The sequence below is a fragment of the Caretta caretta genome, chromosome 18, assembly GCF_965140235.1.
Source record: "Caretta caretta isolate rCarCar2 chromosome 18, rCarCar1.hap1, whole genome shotgun sequence".
Taxonomy (NCBI): domain Eukaryota; kingdom Metazoa; phylum Chordata; order Testudines; family Cheloniidae; genus Caretta; species Caretta caretta.
Genome location: NC_134223.1, coordinates 6,369,739 through 6,384,817, shown reverse-complemented (window position 1 = coordinate 6,384,817; position 15,079 = coordinate 6,369,739). Strand labels below are relative to the sequence as shown.

Sequence of the window (15,079 nt, the reverse complement as noted above, 5' to 3'; positions counted from 1 at the left end):
TGCCCCCAGGCAGGAGATCTGTGAGAGCGGAGGCCAGTTCCTCATGTGTCCGCTCTGCGAAACGTGTGAGACCTGGAACATCTCGGAGATCTGCCCCATGGCTAAGGTAAGGGAAGGCTGCTTGGGGGTTAATGCAGACAGGGCCCAGACCCTGCTGCCCAAGGGGGCCCAGCTCGATGCAGTGAGAAATCCCTACCTTTGGGGTTTCCCTGCACAGACGCCCACAAAGCCATGTGTTGGAGCTCCCTTCGCTGGCACTGCTCGGAGCTGTGGGGAGGGGACTGGAGCTCTGACTGCAGGGGAGCCCCTGGCTGCTCCAGTCCCAGCATCTCCCAGCAGGAGGCGCTATAGGAAATGGCACAGTAGTGTCGGCCCCCAGAACTAGCGCCAGCCTGTCCCACTCAAGGTGGGAAAGGTATAGGGGCACCGGCTCAAGGAGAGCATCCAGCTACCCCCACACCAGCAGGAGGCGCTATAGGGAGCAAGGCTAGAGGTGTGAGATGGAGGCGGTGAAGATGTAAATGCATGTGCAGGGGGAAAGGGCTTTTGCGTCTGGTGAAGAGGCCGTGTGGCCCCTCTGTTCTGTGCCCCTGCAGGTCGGGTACCTGTTTGATCACCCCGGGACGGTTTTCTTCAGCGTCTTCATGTCCTTCTGGGCCGTGACCTTCCTGGAGTACTGGAAGAGGAAAAGCGCCACGCTGGCTCACCACTGGGACTGCATGGACTTCCAAGAGGAGGAGGTGGGTTCCCACGACCATCCATCCACCGCGGCTGGCTCTGTCCGTCTGCCGCCAGGCCACCTTGCTGGCCAGGATGGGTGCAAGTGTGTGCATCGGGGATCCTTCTGTCTCCTCCCTGAGGCCAGAGGGGGCTATGGCTGGATACACACCTCCCCCTGCAGGGAACGAGACCTCCTGCCCCAAAGCTCAGGCACAGACCAGTGACGTTTAAGGAGACTCTCTCTCTTCAGGCCTCCAACCACTAACTGGCACCAGTCCCAGACATGGGAGCACGGCCGAGCACAGTGATGCACCGACTCCCCCAGCAGTGGCACTGAGTTGGCAGGTGGCACTGTTCCTGTATCCCCCTCAATAGCCCACCAGGAGCCCCCACCCTTCTGCTCCCCAGTTGTCCCCTCCCTTGGGTGGAGACCTGTGTCTCTCTCGCTGCTGCCTGGGGTATTTCCAGGCTGTGCAGCCCCCTGCTTACACAGTGCTATTGCCCAGCAAAGCAGGCTGGCAGGTGGCCAGCATTGGCACTTTGCTTTCTCTCCAGAGGCTGCAAATGGTGCATTGCTTGAAGTTATACGGCACCACCCAGCTCTTTCTCAGCAAGTACCTTGGTTCGTATGGTAAAAGCATTACAGGGAAAATCGATTAAACAATAAAGGAACCTGCACACGTGCTAAACAGCTGAGCAGAGATCGCCCCACTCGAACCAGGGCTGTGGCTGGTGGTTAGTTCTTCAACCCCCCTAGGAGGTTCTTCTGGGCTCCCAATTTCTGCGCCGCTTATGCTCAGAACTAGCACCCCCGTGAGTGTGAGAGCCACCCCTTTAGCCTCTCTGGAGAGCCCCTGAATAGGGCCTAAGTGGACAAAAGGCCCCCGCAGGGTGATGCGCCGAAAGGAGATCTGTGGAGTAGGAGCCTCCTCCTAGAGATTTCCTAGGGAAGCTACTTCAGCGTGTCTGGCCCCTTGTTTTAACAGTGTCCTCTGAAGCACGGAACCTTCCCAGAGTTTGCATCAGCTCCATTTCCCCTGAAAAGAAGTCACTTGCCCTCCCACAATAGGGCACAAACACCAGCGGTTGTAACGCTGGGAACTCCCATTTAACTCAGCAAGGAGATTGCAGGGTCTGGGCACGCCTGCGGATGCCCAGTTGTCCAGAAGAGTCCAGCAGAGCCTGTTCTCTCCCCAGCGGGGATGCCCTGGGAGGGGGAACCACACCAGTCATGCCAGGTGAATGGGGGCTAAATCCCCCTCTGGCTCCGTTTCCCCTCCTGCAGGAGCGGCCCAGGCCTGAGTTCGCTGCCATGGCCCCATGGATGGAGCAGAACCCTATCACGGGGGTGAAGGAGCCATACTTCCCGAGGCGGGACCGTCTCTCCCGTGTCCTGACGGGCTCCATGGCCATTGTCATCATGGTAAGGAGGAGGACAGGGCCCGGGCTGACATCCCCTGCCTCAGTGAGGTGGAGACGTGCCCGCGCGGGACACTGCCCTGTTCTTTGAACTGGCTGGCTGGGGCTCAAACTCATCTGCCACGGAGCAGGGCGAGGAGAGTGCTGACGGCGATTCCTGTCTCCAGCCCTTTTTCCTCCTCTCCTGCTAGCAGGAGCACAGGCTTCTGGCACCGAACACCGCTCCGCTGCCTCTTAGCTCGGGCCCTGTCCCCAAGCCAGCCTTCCTCTTCACCGGGACTGAGACCCGGAAAACTCATCTCATGCCAGCCATGGTCGTAGTGAATTTAAACCCCGCTGACCTGGGGAAGCTTAGGCCCAAAGGGCTCCCTATCCTCCTGCCCCAGATTCCCCCCAGCGCAGCATGCAGGTACCCCGGTGGAGCTGGGAAGCATGGGCGGGTTGCGAGAAAGGCCCCATGACTTGGGCTGGGTGCTGACAGCTTTGATCGTTAACGGGCATGGCAAAGAGAATGGAGACGATTAGAGCAGACAGCGCCTGGATCGGGTGTCACTTCCAGCTTCCCCCAGCAGGGGTCACTCTCCTGAAGCCCCCGTTAAAGGAGCCCCTGGCGCGGGTGGGAAGGATGGACTGCCCGTCTCCACAGGACATCTGTCCTCCTTCGGCCGCCTGGGGTGGGCTCCTTCCACCAGGAACGTGTCGAAGTGGCCTGGCAGAGTGACAGAGGGTCCCCCAAAGCTGCACCGAGACCTGCATGGGGGTGCTAACACTCCCCCCCAGAGTGTTCGACACCAGCCCCGGGCCCCAGAGACCCCTCACTTCACCCACCCCCACAAGAGAATCAAGCCCAGGGCAGGCCCGGGCCGGGTGTTGGCAGGTCAGAAGGCTCAGAGCCTGCGCCTCGCTGGCAAAGTGGAGCAGTCCAGCAGGGGGCGCTCGCTGCTCCGCGTGCCGTCCACTCCCCGAGTCCAGCGCCGGGCCGCCCACCTCCTGCTGCTTACGCCTGGGCTTCCCCTTGCCCCCTCCCAGCTGTGCGTGGTGATTATCTTCCTGGTCTCCGTGATCATGTACCGGGGCATCGTCAGCGTGATGATGTATCACACGGGCAACGCCATTCTCATGACCCAGGTGAGTCCTGTGCCTTGCGGGGACTCGGAGCCACCCCCTCCCGGACAGCCCTGTGGTCCGGCTGTGCTTGGGGTGCTGTGAGCTCCCAGGGAGCTCTGACGGACCCTGCTTGGACCCAGCACTGTCAGTCGGCTGCTGGCCACCTAGCTGTGGAGGGCACGTTGGCTGACGGCAGCTCCTAAGGCCGCGAATAGCGGAGCCCCAGCCAGCACTGTGCAGCTGCTGGAGAGGAGCCCACCCGGAAAGTCTATGCCAGGGCTCAGCCGGACCTGGGGCAGGGCTGTGGGGCGAGTGCTCTGCACTGGGACTCAGGAGACCTGGCTCTATTCCCGGCTCTGCCTTGGGGCAGGCCACTGCCCTGCTCTGCACCTCAGTTTCCCCATCTGTAAAATGGGGCTCGTGACACTGACCTCCTTTGTGAAGAGCTTGGGAGCTGGCGCTGGCTAGGAGCCAGGGGTGAGTCGCGACGCGGGAAGCTCCCAGGGCTGGCGACTGCTTGCTTGCCTCGCTGTTTTACAGGCTGGGAACATAGCGAACATCAGCAGCACCCTGGTGAACCTGGTGCTGATCCTCCTCATGAGCCAGGTCTACACCTCCCTGGCGGAGAAGCTCACCCGGTGGGGTGAGTAGGAGAAGCCATTGGCAGCGCTGCCCGGCTGGGGCTCCCCCCCGGGCTGCTCCCAGTGTCCTGCAGAGACCTCAGCCTAGGCCCAGCCCCGGAGCTGTGTGCGGGGGAGCATGGCTACTCGGGCTTCTGGGGCTTCAAGGGCTGGATGGTGCCACCTCAGGCGAGCTCTGGGGGGCACCCTGCACCTTTGCAAAGGTCTGACACGTCCTGGCCTTGGCCACCTTCTGGGTGCCAGCCGTGCTGTGTGAACGCGGTGGGGGCAGCGTCAGGGCTCGGGGAAAGGCTGTATCGCAGATCCAAGCTCTGCTGAAATAAATATGGTTCCTCCATGCCAGGCCAATTCAGCTACAGAGACCTCGGCCCGTCCCCTGTGTGGGAGGAAGGGACAGGCTCTTTGGGACCCAGCTGGTCACTCCCACCGGGATAAGCCCCGCACCAAGGTCACCAGTGGGCGTATGGAATTTTTGATTGGCTGATGCCCTTTCCACTGGTCTGTGCAGGGCGTTGCTTGGGACCGAAGGTCCTGTGAGTGCCTGTATCCTCTTTACAGCCAGGCCAGCTGAGAGCCCGCGTCATTAGGGGCCCTGCTGGAGAGAGAACCTCATGCAATAGGCGTTCGAGTCCCGCAGCCACCGACTTGTGTAACAGCCCTCCCACCATCGGTCGTCAAGGGGGATTGAAACGGAGACATTCAGCGCCAAAAGCGCCTTTCCCACTTGAGCTAAAGGAGCAACTCCATAAGCTGGCAGTAGTAGTAGACTCTTACCCTCTTACATGGACCAGTCACTAGAGCGGGACAAACACCCTGACTCCTGTACTGTGGGTTCCATGTGGACGTGTATTGCTCCTGTGCCCGGCTCAGCCCTGATGGCAGAGCTGTGACTAGAAACTGTTGCAGGAATCCTGTAAGGGTCTGAGCCCTGGTCTGTCAGCAGGAGGTGCCGGCATGAGCTGGGGTTGTCTCAGATGTCGAGTGCAGGGAAGGGGGCATCCTCAGTGGCAGAGGAAGTGACGCTCCCTCCCGTAGTCTCATGCCCGCTGGCCCGGGGAGCTGACTGGCTACCGTGGCCGCTGGGCAGTGCCCATGTGTGACTTCCTGACACTGCCCCCTTGTGTCCCCTCCGCAGAGATGCACCGGACCCAGACCCTGCATGAGGACGCCTTCACCTTCAAAGTCTTCATCTTCCAGTTCGTCAACTTCTACTCCTCCCCCTTCTACGTGGCCTTCTTCAAAGGCAGGTGTGAGACGGTGTGCTGCTCCCGGCTTTGTGGGCAAGGGGCCCGGGTGACAGGGATCACGTGTGAGGCAGGCTGGTCCGGGGCCTCCCTGAGGCAGGGAGAGAGGGCACCGGTGAAGCGGGGAACCGGGCTCCGTGGGCAGAGCTGGAGGCTGCGGCCACTTGAGAGATGTTCTGTCCCTGAGCCGTGCCGCGTTCCACTGCAGTGACACGAATGACGCCAGTAAACGTGCCCAGTGTGTGTGGCACCGCGGAAACGGTGCAGGCACACTCGCATGAGCCGTAAGCGTGTTACATGGTGGCACATGCTCCTGTACATGGCACATGCATGTCGGCATGCCTGACCTATATGGCAGCGTGTGCTGTGCATGGCACACGTTAGCATGCTGGGTGGCCGTATGGTATGTTGCGCTATCCCTAATTCTGTGTCTTCCAAACACCGTTCTGACCCTGGCCATGGAGATAAGTTCTGGGGAGGGGTGGCTGGCTCTTGACACCCCTTCCTAGGGAGGGGAACCCCCTCCCTTGGAGCCGCCTGCCAACCCCCAGTTCAATCACATCCTGTGAAGGGAGGGGCTGGATCCAAGGTGCGCAGTGATCAGCCAGGGAGGAATGATGTGGTTACTCTGGAAGGACCAAAACGGCAGCTGTGACTCATCTGTGGAACATCTGGCTGCTTCAGTCATGCCCAGGATCCCCGTGCCATGTGTCTGCCGATGCCCCTGCACAATGGATGCACTGTTCAGCTGTGGGCTTGGAGATTCCTCCCCAAAACCACATGCGGGCGAGGTTTATGAATATGCCATTGAATTTATCACCCCCTCTCGCCCTGCATGAAACTGCTCTGCCCTCTTCCTGTGGGTCCTTGCCCGAATTGCCAGAATCCTCTATAATTATTAACACATCATAGATTTCATGGGAAGCCCCCTCCCCCCCATCTGAAAGAGGGTCAGATCCCCGAGGGGCTTTGCACAACCAACCGGCTGGCTGGCTCAGAGACGCTGCTGCCCTGCTCTCCTAGCCGCAGATGAAAGTCTTCGGAGCAGGTGACTTAATGCCGAATTTATGCGTAAAAAATCCCAAACCTCCCACATGTTCTGATTTCTGTCTCCCATCGCTGGAGTGCAGGTGACATTGGTTTTGGAGCTGGGAACTGACAAACCAGAAATCTGACCTACCCCGAATTCAAACCCCCGACCTTGAGCCTGGTCCCCCCAAACAGGGACTGATGCGAAATCTAGGCAGCTGGCAGGAGGATTGCAGGGATTAAATCTACCACCAGGGGGAGCCCTTAGAGCCCCAGTCATGAATGACTACCCCCACCCCCCCCCTCCGGGGAAGCACATGTGGCATGTCAGAGGCTGCGGGTTAGGTCCCTTCTCCAGTCCCTGGCAGGACTGTCCTGCAGAGCAGGGGTTGGGCTGAGTCTGGGCTGCAGCTGCTGCTTCAGAGAGGAGACGGGGATGGGCACCCACAGCCTCCGTGACGCTTGTTGGTGTACGGGGGGCGGGGGGAGTCTGTGCTGGAAGTGACATGCTGCTGAATGACCCCTTCCTCAAGCCCTTCGGTCCTGCAGGGCTGTAGCACCGCGGGCCCATTCCTTGCCGGGTGGATCCAGGCTAGGGCTGAGGGAGGCCCCCTGTGGCGACAGGGGTCAGCGCAGGCCGTGGGGGCCAGCCTGAGGGTCAGAGAGAACCGCCGGGTCTGGCTCACGTCCAGCAGACTCCCCGAAGAATCCCTGCCTGCAGCTATCTCACTGCCTTGCAGGGTCGCATCCCTGCCCCCAGCACACCCAGCCCCTGTCCCTCCCCTGCCTCTTCTTTCCTGGGAGGGGCAGCCGGTGCTGGGGGGGCTCTGTCTCTGGGACAGCCTGGGCGAGAGCAAGGCGATGTGGAGCCAGAAAGGGCCGTTGGGCCGCCTGCTCCGCCCTGCGTGGCACAGGCCAGAGGAGGTCCCCCTGGGCTGGGCCCATGCAGCTGTGCTTGGCTAAGGCAGGAAGGCAGCCGGGCTGGCTCCGAAGCCCTGAGGAGACGGAGAGCCCGCCCCCCTCAGCAGTCTGCCCCAGTGGTTAGGCATGGTGAGAAATGTGCCAGTCAATGCCTGCCCTGCCATAGATCAGAGAAACAACCAACCAGGCCTCTCCTGTCCCTGCAGGTTTGTGGGGTACCCTGGGCAGTACGGTACGCTGCTCGGCCTGAGGAACGAGGAGGTGAGTCTTGGGGGCGGGGGACACCACAGGGAGCCTCTTGGAGCCCCAGCTACGGCCAGGACCCCAGGGTGCTAGGTGCTGTACAAACCCAGAACAAAGAGCCTGTCCCCGCTCCAAAGAGCTTTGATGGTTTATCCTTTACCAACCAGACTTCCTGCTCCCTTGGGGTCCCTCCACCCCGTCCTCAGCATGCCCAGCTCTTAGGAGACCCTTTTATGTCCCACCGCAACGGCCTTAGGGACCCTGCTGGGCTTCTCTGATGCTGCCAGGCAGACAATTCTGCCCGGGGCAGATCACTGCACTTGGCAGTGGCCGCAGATGGGATCCAGGCCGAGACGGACCCCGGGGGGTGGGGGCCCCCGTGTTGTGAGTCTGCTGGGGCTGCCCTTGGAGACGCCGTGCAATCCCAGCGCGGACCTGCTCTCACCTGTGCTGGGAGCATGTGGGGGCTGGACCTCTGGAGGCTCAGGTCTCTCTCCCACAGGGCTGGGTCTGGCTGGGTTGTTCTGCACTGGGGACGTGCAGGCCGAGCCAGCTGCTGAGCTAACCCAGCCCAGCTGAGCTTGCCCTTTGCTCATGGCCTGAGTGACCGTGTGTCTCTCCTGGCTCCTGCAGTGCGGCCCCGGGGGGTGCCTGATCGAATTGGCGCAGCAGCTGTTCATCATCATGGTGGGGAAGCAGATCATCGGCAACATCCAGGAGTTCGTCATCCCGTGAGTGCCCGGCGGAGCCTGGTGATGGGGCAGCAGAAGGAAACCAGCTGGCTTGGTGTTAGGCGGCCGGGAGCTGTTGGGGTTGTGTTGGTCTACACCCCATCCCATAGGGCTGGGAACCTTCAGGGCAGCACAGACAGGAGCCGGGGGGCGGGGGGCGGGGGGGCATGCTTGTAAGTGGCCAGAGCATTCGGTGACAGTCAGGAGCCTGCATGCATCTGTCCGTTCAGTGACTGGAAAAGGAGGCCTAGTCTGGATGGCTCAGAAATCCAGTGCGGGTTTCTCCTCTGGCCAGGCTGGGGGGCTCTTGGCACTGACCCATGGCTCTAGCAGATGGCAGTTTCCACCTGTGATGGTTGCAGGGAAGTCCTGGACAACACCTGTGTGATACAGATTAGGACGCAGCACGTGGCCATGTGCCTCACCCCCTCTGGCTGGTGTAAAAGCAGCCTCCACCCTCCACACACACACGCCTAGAGCCAGCCCATGGATTCTCCCCTGTCCCTCTTCCCCCCTCCACAGCAAGCTGAAGGCCTGGCAGCAGAAGCGCAAGCTGGCCAGGGTGCGGGGCACGCAGATCAGCCAGGAGCCCCCGCGATGGGAAGAGGACTACGAGCTGATCGAGTGCGAGGGGCTCTTTGATGAGTACCTGGAGATGGGTGAGCGAGGGGCGCAGCCGGCCGGGTTAGGAGACGCGCTGGCCGCTGGTGCCCAGCGACTCTGGCTCGGCCTGCGTGGAAATCCCAGACCGCAGGTCGCTGGAGCTTCAGCCTTAATGCGGGGAGCTGTATACCCAGCCCCGCGGCTGGAGGGAGAGCCAGGGCCAGGCCTGAAAGGTGTTTGATTTATAACTAAAAGCTATTCATTCTATAGAGAGCGCTGGCTGGGGGAGCTCCCAGCCATTTGCAGCAGGGGGCACTGTAGGGAATGGGGCAGAAGTGCTGGCTGTGGAGAGGTGTGCCCAGGTACTCCAGTCCCAGCCTCTCCCAGCAGGAGGCGCTTCATGGGATCCTTCTGGCGATGGGGGAGCAGACCCTGGCTGAGCAGCCACCTCACTCCTTGCTCCCTTGGGCTTGCAGTGCTGCAGTTCGGGTTCATCACGATCTTCGTGGCTGCCTTCCCGCTGGCCCCGCTCTTTGCCCTGCTTAATAACTGGGTGGAGATCCGTCTGGACGCCCAGAAGTTTGTGTGCGAGTACCGGCGCCCGGTGGCCTACCGCACCCAGGACATCGGGGTCTGGTTCCTCATCCTGGAGGTCCTGGCTCAGATCTCCGTCGTCGTCAACGTGAGTGCAGAGTCGGCTCCTCGGAGGCCGTTCCCAGCCACAGCATCCCCAGGCCAGGCACTGAGCACGCCTGGAACAATCCAATGCCCTGTCCTCTCCCGACTCACCCTGCCCGTTCCATGCCCTGCTGGCTCCCTGCCTACATTCCCACTGCCCCCCTGCTTGGAGCAGCCTCCTGCTGCTTCCCTGGCACCCTCCTTCCTCCATCTTGCCCAGCTGCCTCTGCTGGCTGCCTGCCCCTGGCCTGTCCCTGGCAGGAGCTGTGTGGGGTGGGCGCCACCCACACAGGGCCCTTCATACACTAATCACCCCGCGAGTGTTACTGACACAGCACAAGGACTCTGCAGGGGTCCCAGAGCACTGGACAAAGCCCAGCTGCTAAAGGAGCGGTGCCCCCGGTGAAGGTGAGGGTGGATTGTGCCTTGTCTGCTTTGGGGATGGGATCTGAAGACAGAAGTCTACCAGAGCAGGGTACCATGCGCCCCAGCTTTCCCTGCCCTTGGTGCTTCTCTAGGAGCCTGGGGTCGGAGGTGTGCCCTGTGGCACCCATCCAGGCTCCCACATGTCTCCCTGCGGCTCCCAATCCCTTTCTCTGATCTCTGCCACCTGACACCCTCCAGCTGGTCTTAGGTGACTTGAGAGACAATGTTCTTTGACAGGGTAACAAGCTTTGTTGGTGGGGGGAAGCGGTAGATGTGGTGTAGGTCGACTTTAGTTCGGCTTTTGATACTGTCTCATGTGACCGTCTCATAAACAAACTAGAGTAATATTGCCTACGTGAAGCTACTATAAAGTGGGCGCATAACTGGTTGCAAAACTGTTCCCAGAGAGTAGTTATCAGTGGTTCACAATCATGCTGGAAGGGCATAATGAGTGGGATCCCTCAGGGATCGGTTCTGGGTCTCGTTCTGTTCAATATCTTCATCAATGATTTAGATAATGGCACAGAGAGTGCACTTACAAAGTTTGTGGACAATACCAAGCTGGGAGGAGTTGCGAGTGCTTTGGAGGATAGGATTAAAATTCAAAATGATCTGGACAAATGGTCTGAAGTAAATAGGATGAAATTCAATGAGGACAAACGCAAAGTACTCCACTTAGGAAGGAACAATCAGTTGCACACACACAATGGGAAATGACGGCCTAGGAGGGAGTGCTGCGGAAAGGGATCTGGGGGTCAGAGTGGATCACAAGCTAAATATGAGTCAACAGTGTAATGCTGTTGCAAAAAAAGCAAATGTCATTCTGGGATGTATAAGCCGGAATACTGTAAGTGAGACACGAGAAGTCATTCTTCCACTCTACTCCGTGTTTATATGGCCTCAACTGGAGTATTGTGTCCAATTCTGGGTGCCACATTTCAGAAAAGATGTGGACAGATTGGAGAAAGTCCAGAGAAGAACTACATAAAAGAATAAAGGTCTAGAAAATATGACCAATGAGGGAAGATTGAAAAAACTTGGTTTGTTTAGTCTGGAGAAGAGAAGACTGAGATGGGACATGAGAACAGTTTTCAAGCACATAAAAGGTTGTTACAATGAGGAGGGTGATAAATTGTTCTCGTTAACCTCTGAGGACAGGACAAGAGGCAACGGGCTTAAATTGCAGCAAGGGAGGTTCAAATCAGACGTTAGGAAAAACTCCCGCAGTGTCAGGGCAGTTACGCACTGGAACGAGTTACCACAGGACGGTGTGGAATCTCGGTCAGTGGCGGTTTTAAAGAGCAGGTTAGACAAAAACCTGCCAGGACTGGTCTAGACGATACTTAGTCCTGCCTCAGGTCAGGAGACTGGGCTAGATGGTCTCTCGAGGTCCCTTCCAGGTTGCCATCTCTATATGGTCCCTGAAACCCTGCACTGACTTGGCTGCTCTCCTCCCCCTGCCAGCCCCGTTCCTCTCCTTCACTGCTCCCAGCAGGGCAGCCTGTGGCCCGAGCCTTCAACCCGCCCTGTGGCAGCCCCATGTGCCCCACGGTGGGGAACCCTGGCTCAGCTGTTCTCACTCCTGGGGAGGGGGAACCGGGGGACGTCCCGGATGACTCGCCATTGACCCCCGTCCTTCGCGCACTCAGGCCTTCCTCATCGCCTTCACCTCGGACTTCCTGCCCCGGCTCCTCTACCAGTACGAGCACGAGAGCCAGTTGCAGGGCTACGTCAACTTCACCTTGGCCTACTCCCCCCCGTGCTACATGGCCACCGGCAACCACACCCTGTGCAGGTGCCCGGCACGGGGAGGTGGTGGGAGGGGCAATGGGGAAAGGGGAGGGACAGCACAGGGGGTTGGGGAGTGGGTGAGGGGGGAGGGTGATGGGGAGCTGCAGTTAAGACCCTTCTCTCCCCAGCTGAGCAGAACCAAAGCCATTTTCAGAGGCTTCCCTGGGGCTGGGCCTGGAGCCGTTCACCACCGGGTCACTGGGTGCAATGAAACTGGGGCTGGTAGCAGGGGCAGTGGTTCAGGGGCTTGTGTAGATGAGGTTGGTGGGTCTCCGTCCAGTTGCCAAAGGGCAGCTGCCAGGAAGGCTCCACCCGCCCTTGGCACCGGCTGGCCACTCACTGGCAGGTCAGCAGGGACCCTGGGCTGACTGGGCCGTGGGGCCTGACCTCCCAGCTTGTTCCCTGGGAGGCTCTAGTTTGGGGGGGTTGGAATGTGGGAGCTGCCAGGGCTATCAGTCAAGTAACCTTTCCTCGCCCCACCCACCAAGGTGAGGCTCACGAGCGGGGGACTGAGCCAGCCCCCCCTAAGCTGCTGCCCCTCTGTCCAGGTACAAAGCCTTCCGGGATGCCAATGGGAACTACACCCTCTTCTACTGGAAGCTGCTGGCCATCCGCCTGGGCTTCATCATCGCTTTCGAGGTGAGCCTCGGCCAGCACCGTGCAGGCGTGGGCTCGGCGGTCCTCCCACCGGCCCCCTGTGCTGCTCAGAGCCCCTGCCAGCCCTGCTGGACCCAGGCCAGGCCGGGCAGCTGAGAGCAAGGCGGGGAGAGGCAGGGCTGCCCCTTCTTCTCTGCTGGGTTGCTTTAGGGTCCTGGACCATGCCCATCACCTTGGCTTATTTCTTTCCAAGTGGATCAGAAACCTCTGGGGGGCGAGGGTGGGGGTTGCACTGAAGGGCAGAGGAACCAGTCTGGGCACACAAACCTCACCCCGAGACCCCAGCTTGAACCAGACCTGAGCTGTGGATCCTTTCCAAGGACCAGAAAAGGTCTTTCCTGCCCCATTCGAACTATTTGGCATTTTCACCTGACTTTCCACCCTCCCTGGCTCACTCCAGAGGCGCCGGGAACATGCCAGTGAGGCCGGCTGTACAGCGCCTCCATCTGAAGGACTTTCATGACTGTCCATGACACACTTGGACGACGAATCGGTGCTGCGTATCCAAGGCCAGCTGGAGCAGAGGCTCTCGGACTCTGGCGAGAGGCCTCGTTATTGTTATGTGTGTGACCGTAGCATTAGGATCCGACAGACGCTCCCTGCCCCTGGCGGTTTGGTATGAAGCTCCCAGGTCTGGGAATGCAGAGTTTTGGTTTGAGGGTAAACCTGGAGGTGTTGAAGGTGCCCAGACGTCGACTGGGGGTGATTCTGACCTGGGCTGGGCCAGGAGCTAGGGAATCAAAGGGAGGGGCTGGACGGTGCCCAGTGTGGCCTGAAAGGCAGGGCTGGGACCAGGCCACATTCAGCACCCTGCCTGCTGCGTAAAACAGGTTTCAGAGTAGCAGCCGTGTTAGTCTGTATTCACAAAAAGAACAGGAGGACTTGTGGCACCTTAGAGACTAACAAATTTATTTGAGCATGAGCTTTCGTGAGCTACAGCTCACTTCATCGGATGCATTCAGTGGAAAATACAGTGGGGAGATTTATATACATAGAGAACATGAAACAACGGGTGTTACCATAAAACAGTCTCAGTGAATAGGCCAGTGGCTTGCAGCCTGTGGGCTGGAGGTGAGCGGCTGCTCTCTGTGGGGCTGGGTGGACGCCCTCCTTTGCTGTAGGGCTGTGATCTGCATAGCTGTCAGGGCCCCTGGACTCTAGTACCTGAGCCCCACACGGTTGTCAATGTGTCTGTCCTCATGACTCCCTGATGCCCCACAAGGCTAAGTGCCAAGTTCAGGCCCTAACCACTGGGCCAGCCTTCCCCTCTGGCCAGGACTAACAGTAGAGGGCCATTGCGAATAGAGCCTCTCTGAACCTTGTCCTTTCTTCTTGTTTTCCATGTGGCTTTATCCTCCCTGCCTCTCTCTTTGTCCATCTGTCCCTGCTTCTCATTTTCTGTCCGTTTGTCCTCGCCTCCCCTCCCCTCCCCTCCCCCCGCCCCACCAGCACGTTGTCTTTTTCTTCCTGCGCCTCATCGACTGGCTGGTGCCTGATGTCCCGGGGTCACTGGAGCTGACGATCAAGCGAGAGCGCTACTTAGCCAAGCAGGCACTGGCCGATAACCAGGAGGTGCTGCTGACGGTGAGTCGCGAGTCAGCTTCGCCAGGTCAGTGTGTGAGGAGCCGGCGGGCGCGTGTCTATCCTTGTCCCTCTGTGAAACAGACGCGGGCTAGCGAGTGACTAACAGGAGACCCGCGGAGTGGGAGGGAGCGGGGTCAGTTGAGGTCTGGGCCCGCGCGTGGAATCGCTCTGCTTCTCGCTACCTCATTGCCCTCTGCCAGCTCTTTGCCACCGGCTCTCTGCGATGGCGCATCAGGAGAGGCTGAGTTTCTTCTGCGCTAACTTAGCGAAGTGAGGAACTCGGAGCTCTGGCTCCTGCCGGGCGCAGCATGGACAAGTGTGAGATTCCGCACGCACAGCTCTGCCGGTGCACTTCAGTGCCCATCTGTCCAGTCCGGTCCCCCCCAACTCCGCTGTTACCCCACAACCCTCATCTGCATCAGCTCCCCAGCTCTTCCAGCCCGGGCCTCGTGAGCACCAGGGTCTGCTCCGCACTCTTGCAGGGGTTTTGTGATACGGACAAACGTCTGCCAGGGTCAAGCAGAAGCTGCCAAGCTCGTATCACCTTTGGGACCCCAGATCTCTGAATGCAGTGGGCTCCTGCACTAGCCCTCCGGGCACCAGCTGATCCCTGGGATAGAGCTCGCCACTTCCTGTCACAAAGCGGGTGGAGCTGATTGGTCGCTTCAGGACTCGGCAGTCAGGAACAGTTGGCCTCGGTGCCAGATCCTGCAAAGCGGGTATCTGCTGGGGCTGTGCGCTAGGCCTGCTGGTACCTCAAGGTCTGTGGGCCAGATACCTACCAGTGAACTTCAATTCATGGGTTACACCACCTCCTGATGTGTGTCTGCCCCACTCTGCCACTAGGAGGCAGATTTGGTTCTGCCAGCTGGCTCATTTCCATCACTTCCCCTCAACTCCAGAATCCTCTTCGGGCAACACAAACTCCGATCCTGGATTTCCCTGCACCTGTAACAACGCGGGGGTGGGGGGCTTAGCCAGTGGGATCTGCAGTTAGGGCAGGCCAGGTGACTAACCCGGACTGGATCTCTCTGCTCACCTGGAATGGGCTCTGGGGGCAGTCTGGGCTAGGATCCAGCACCCCGTAAGACAGACTCTGGGAACAGCTCCTGCTGCTGTTTCTTGATTGTTGTTGCTTGCTGTGGTGTGTGTTTGTGTTTGTGCAATACACACCCATGGCGCTCACCTTTCCCTGGCTCACTCCTGACAGCCCAAATGTTCCCTGGCCCATCCCCACACCCTCCTGGTGGGCCCCATCAGCAGCATTCGCCTGCTGGGTCACTGT

At 59.6% G+C, this 15,079-nt stretch overlaps 1 protein-coding gene across 4 annotated transcripts in view; it reads left to right on the top strand.

The window, feature by feature from the left end:
• LOC125624290 (anoctamin-7-like) overlaps positions 1-15,079 on the top strand; it is a 32,040-nt gene that overhangs the window by 14,588 nt on the left and 2,373 nt on the right. For 2 of the 4 annotated variants that reach the window (XM_075120998.1, XM_048824827.2), the window contains exons 10-22: positions 10-106; positions 597-740; positions 2,006-2,143; positions 3,169-3,267; positions 3,787-3,889; positions 5,023-5,134; positions 7,288-7,342; positions 7,958-8,055; positions 8,578-8,714; positions 9,135-9,340; positions 11,412-11,557; positions 12,102-12,192; positions 13,660-13,794. In XM_075120998.1, the coding sequence (XP_074977099.1) occupies positions 10-106; positions 597-740; positions 2,006-2,143; positions 3,169-3,267; positions 3,787-3,889; positions 5,023-5,134; positions 7,288-7,342; positions 7,958-8,055; positions 8,578-8,714; positions 9,135-9,340; positions 11,412-11,557; positions 12,102-12,192; positions 13,660-13,794 (1,561 nt within the window). Of the gene's footprint in view, positions 1-9; positions 107-596; positions 741-2,005; positions 2,144-3,168; positions 3,268-3,786; positions 3,890-5,022; positions 5,135-7,287; positions 7,343-7,957; positions 8,056-8,577; positions 8,715-9,134; positions 9,341-11,411; positions 11,558-12,101; positions 12,193-13,659; positions 13,820-15,079 lie in introns of all 4 variants that reach the window. The other 2 variants (XM_075121000.1, XM_075120999.1) reach the window with 1 other exon arrangement.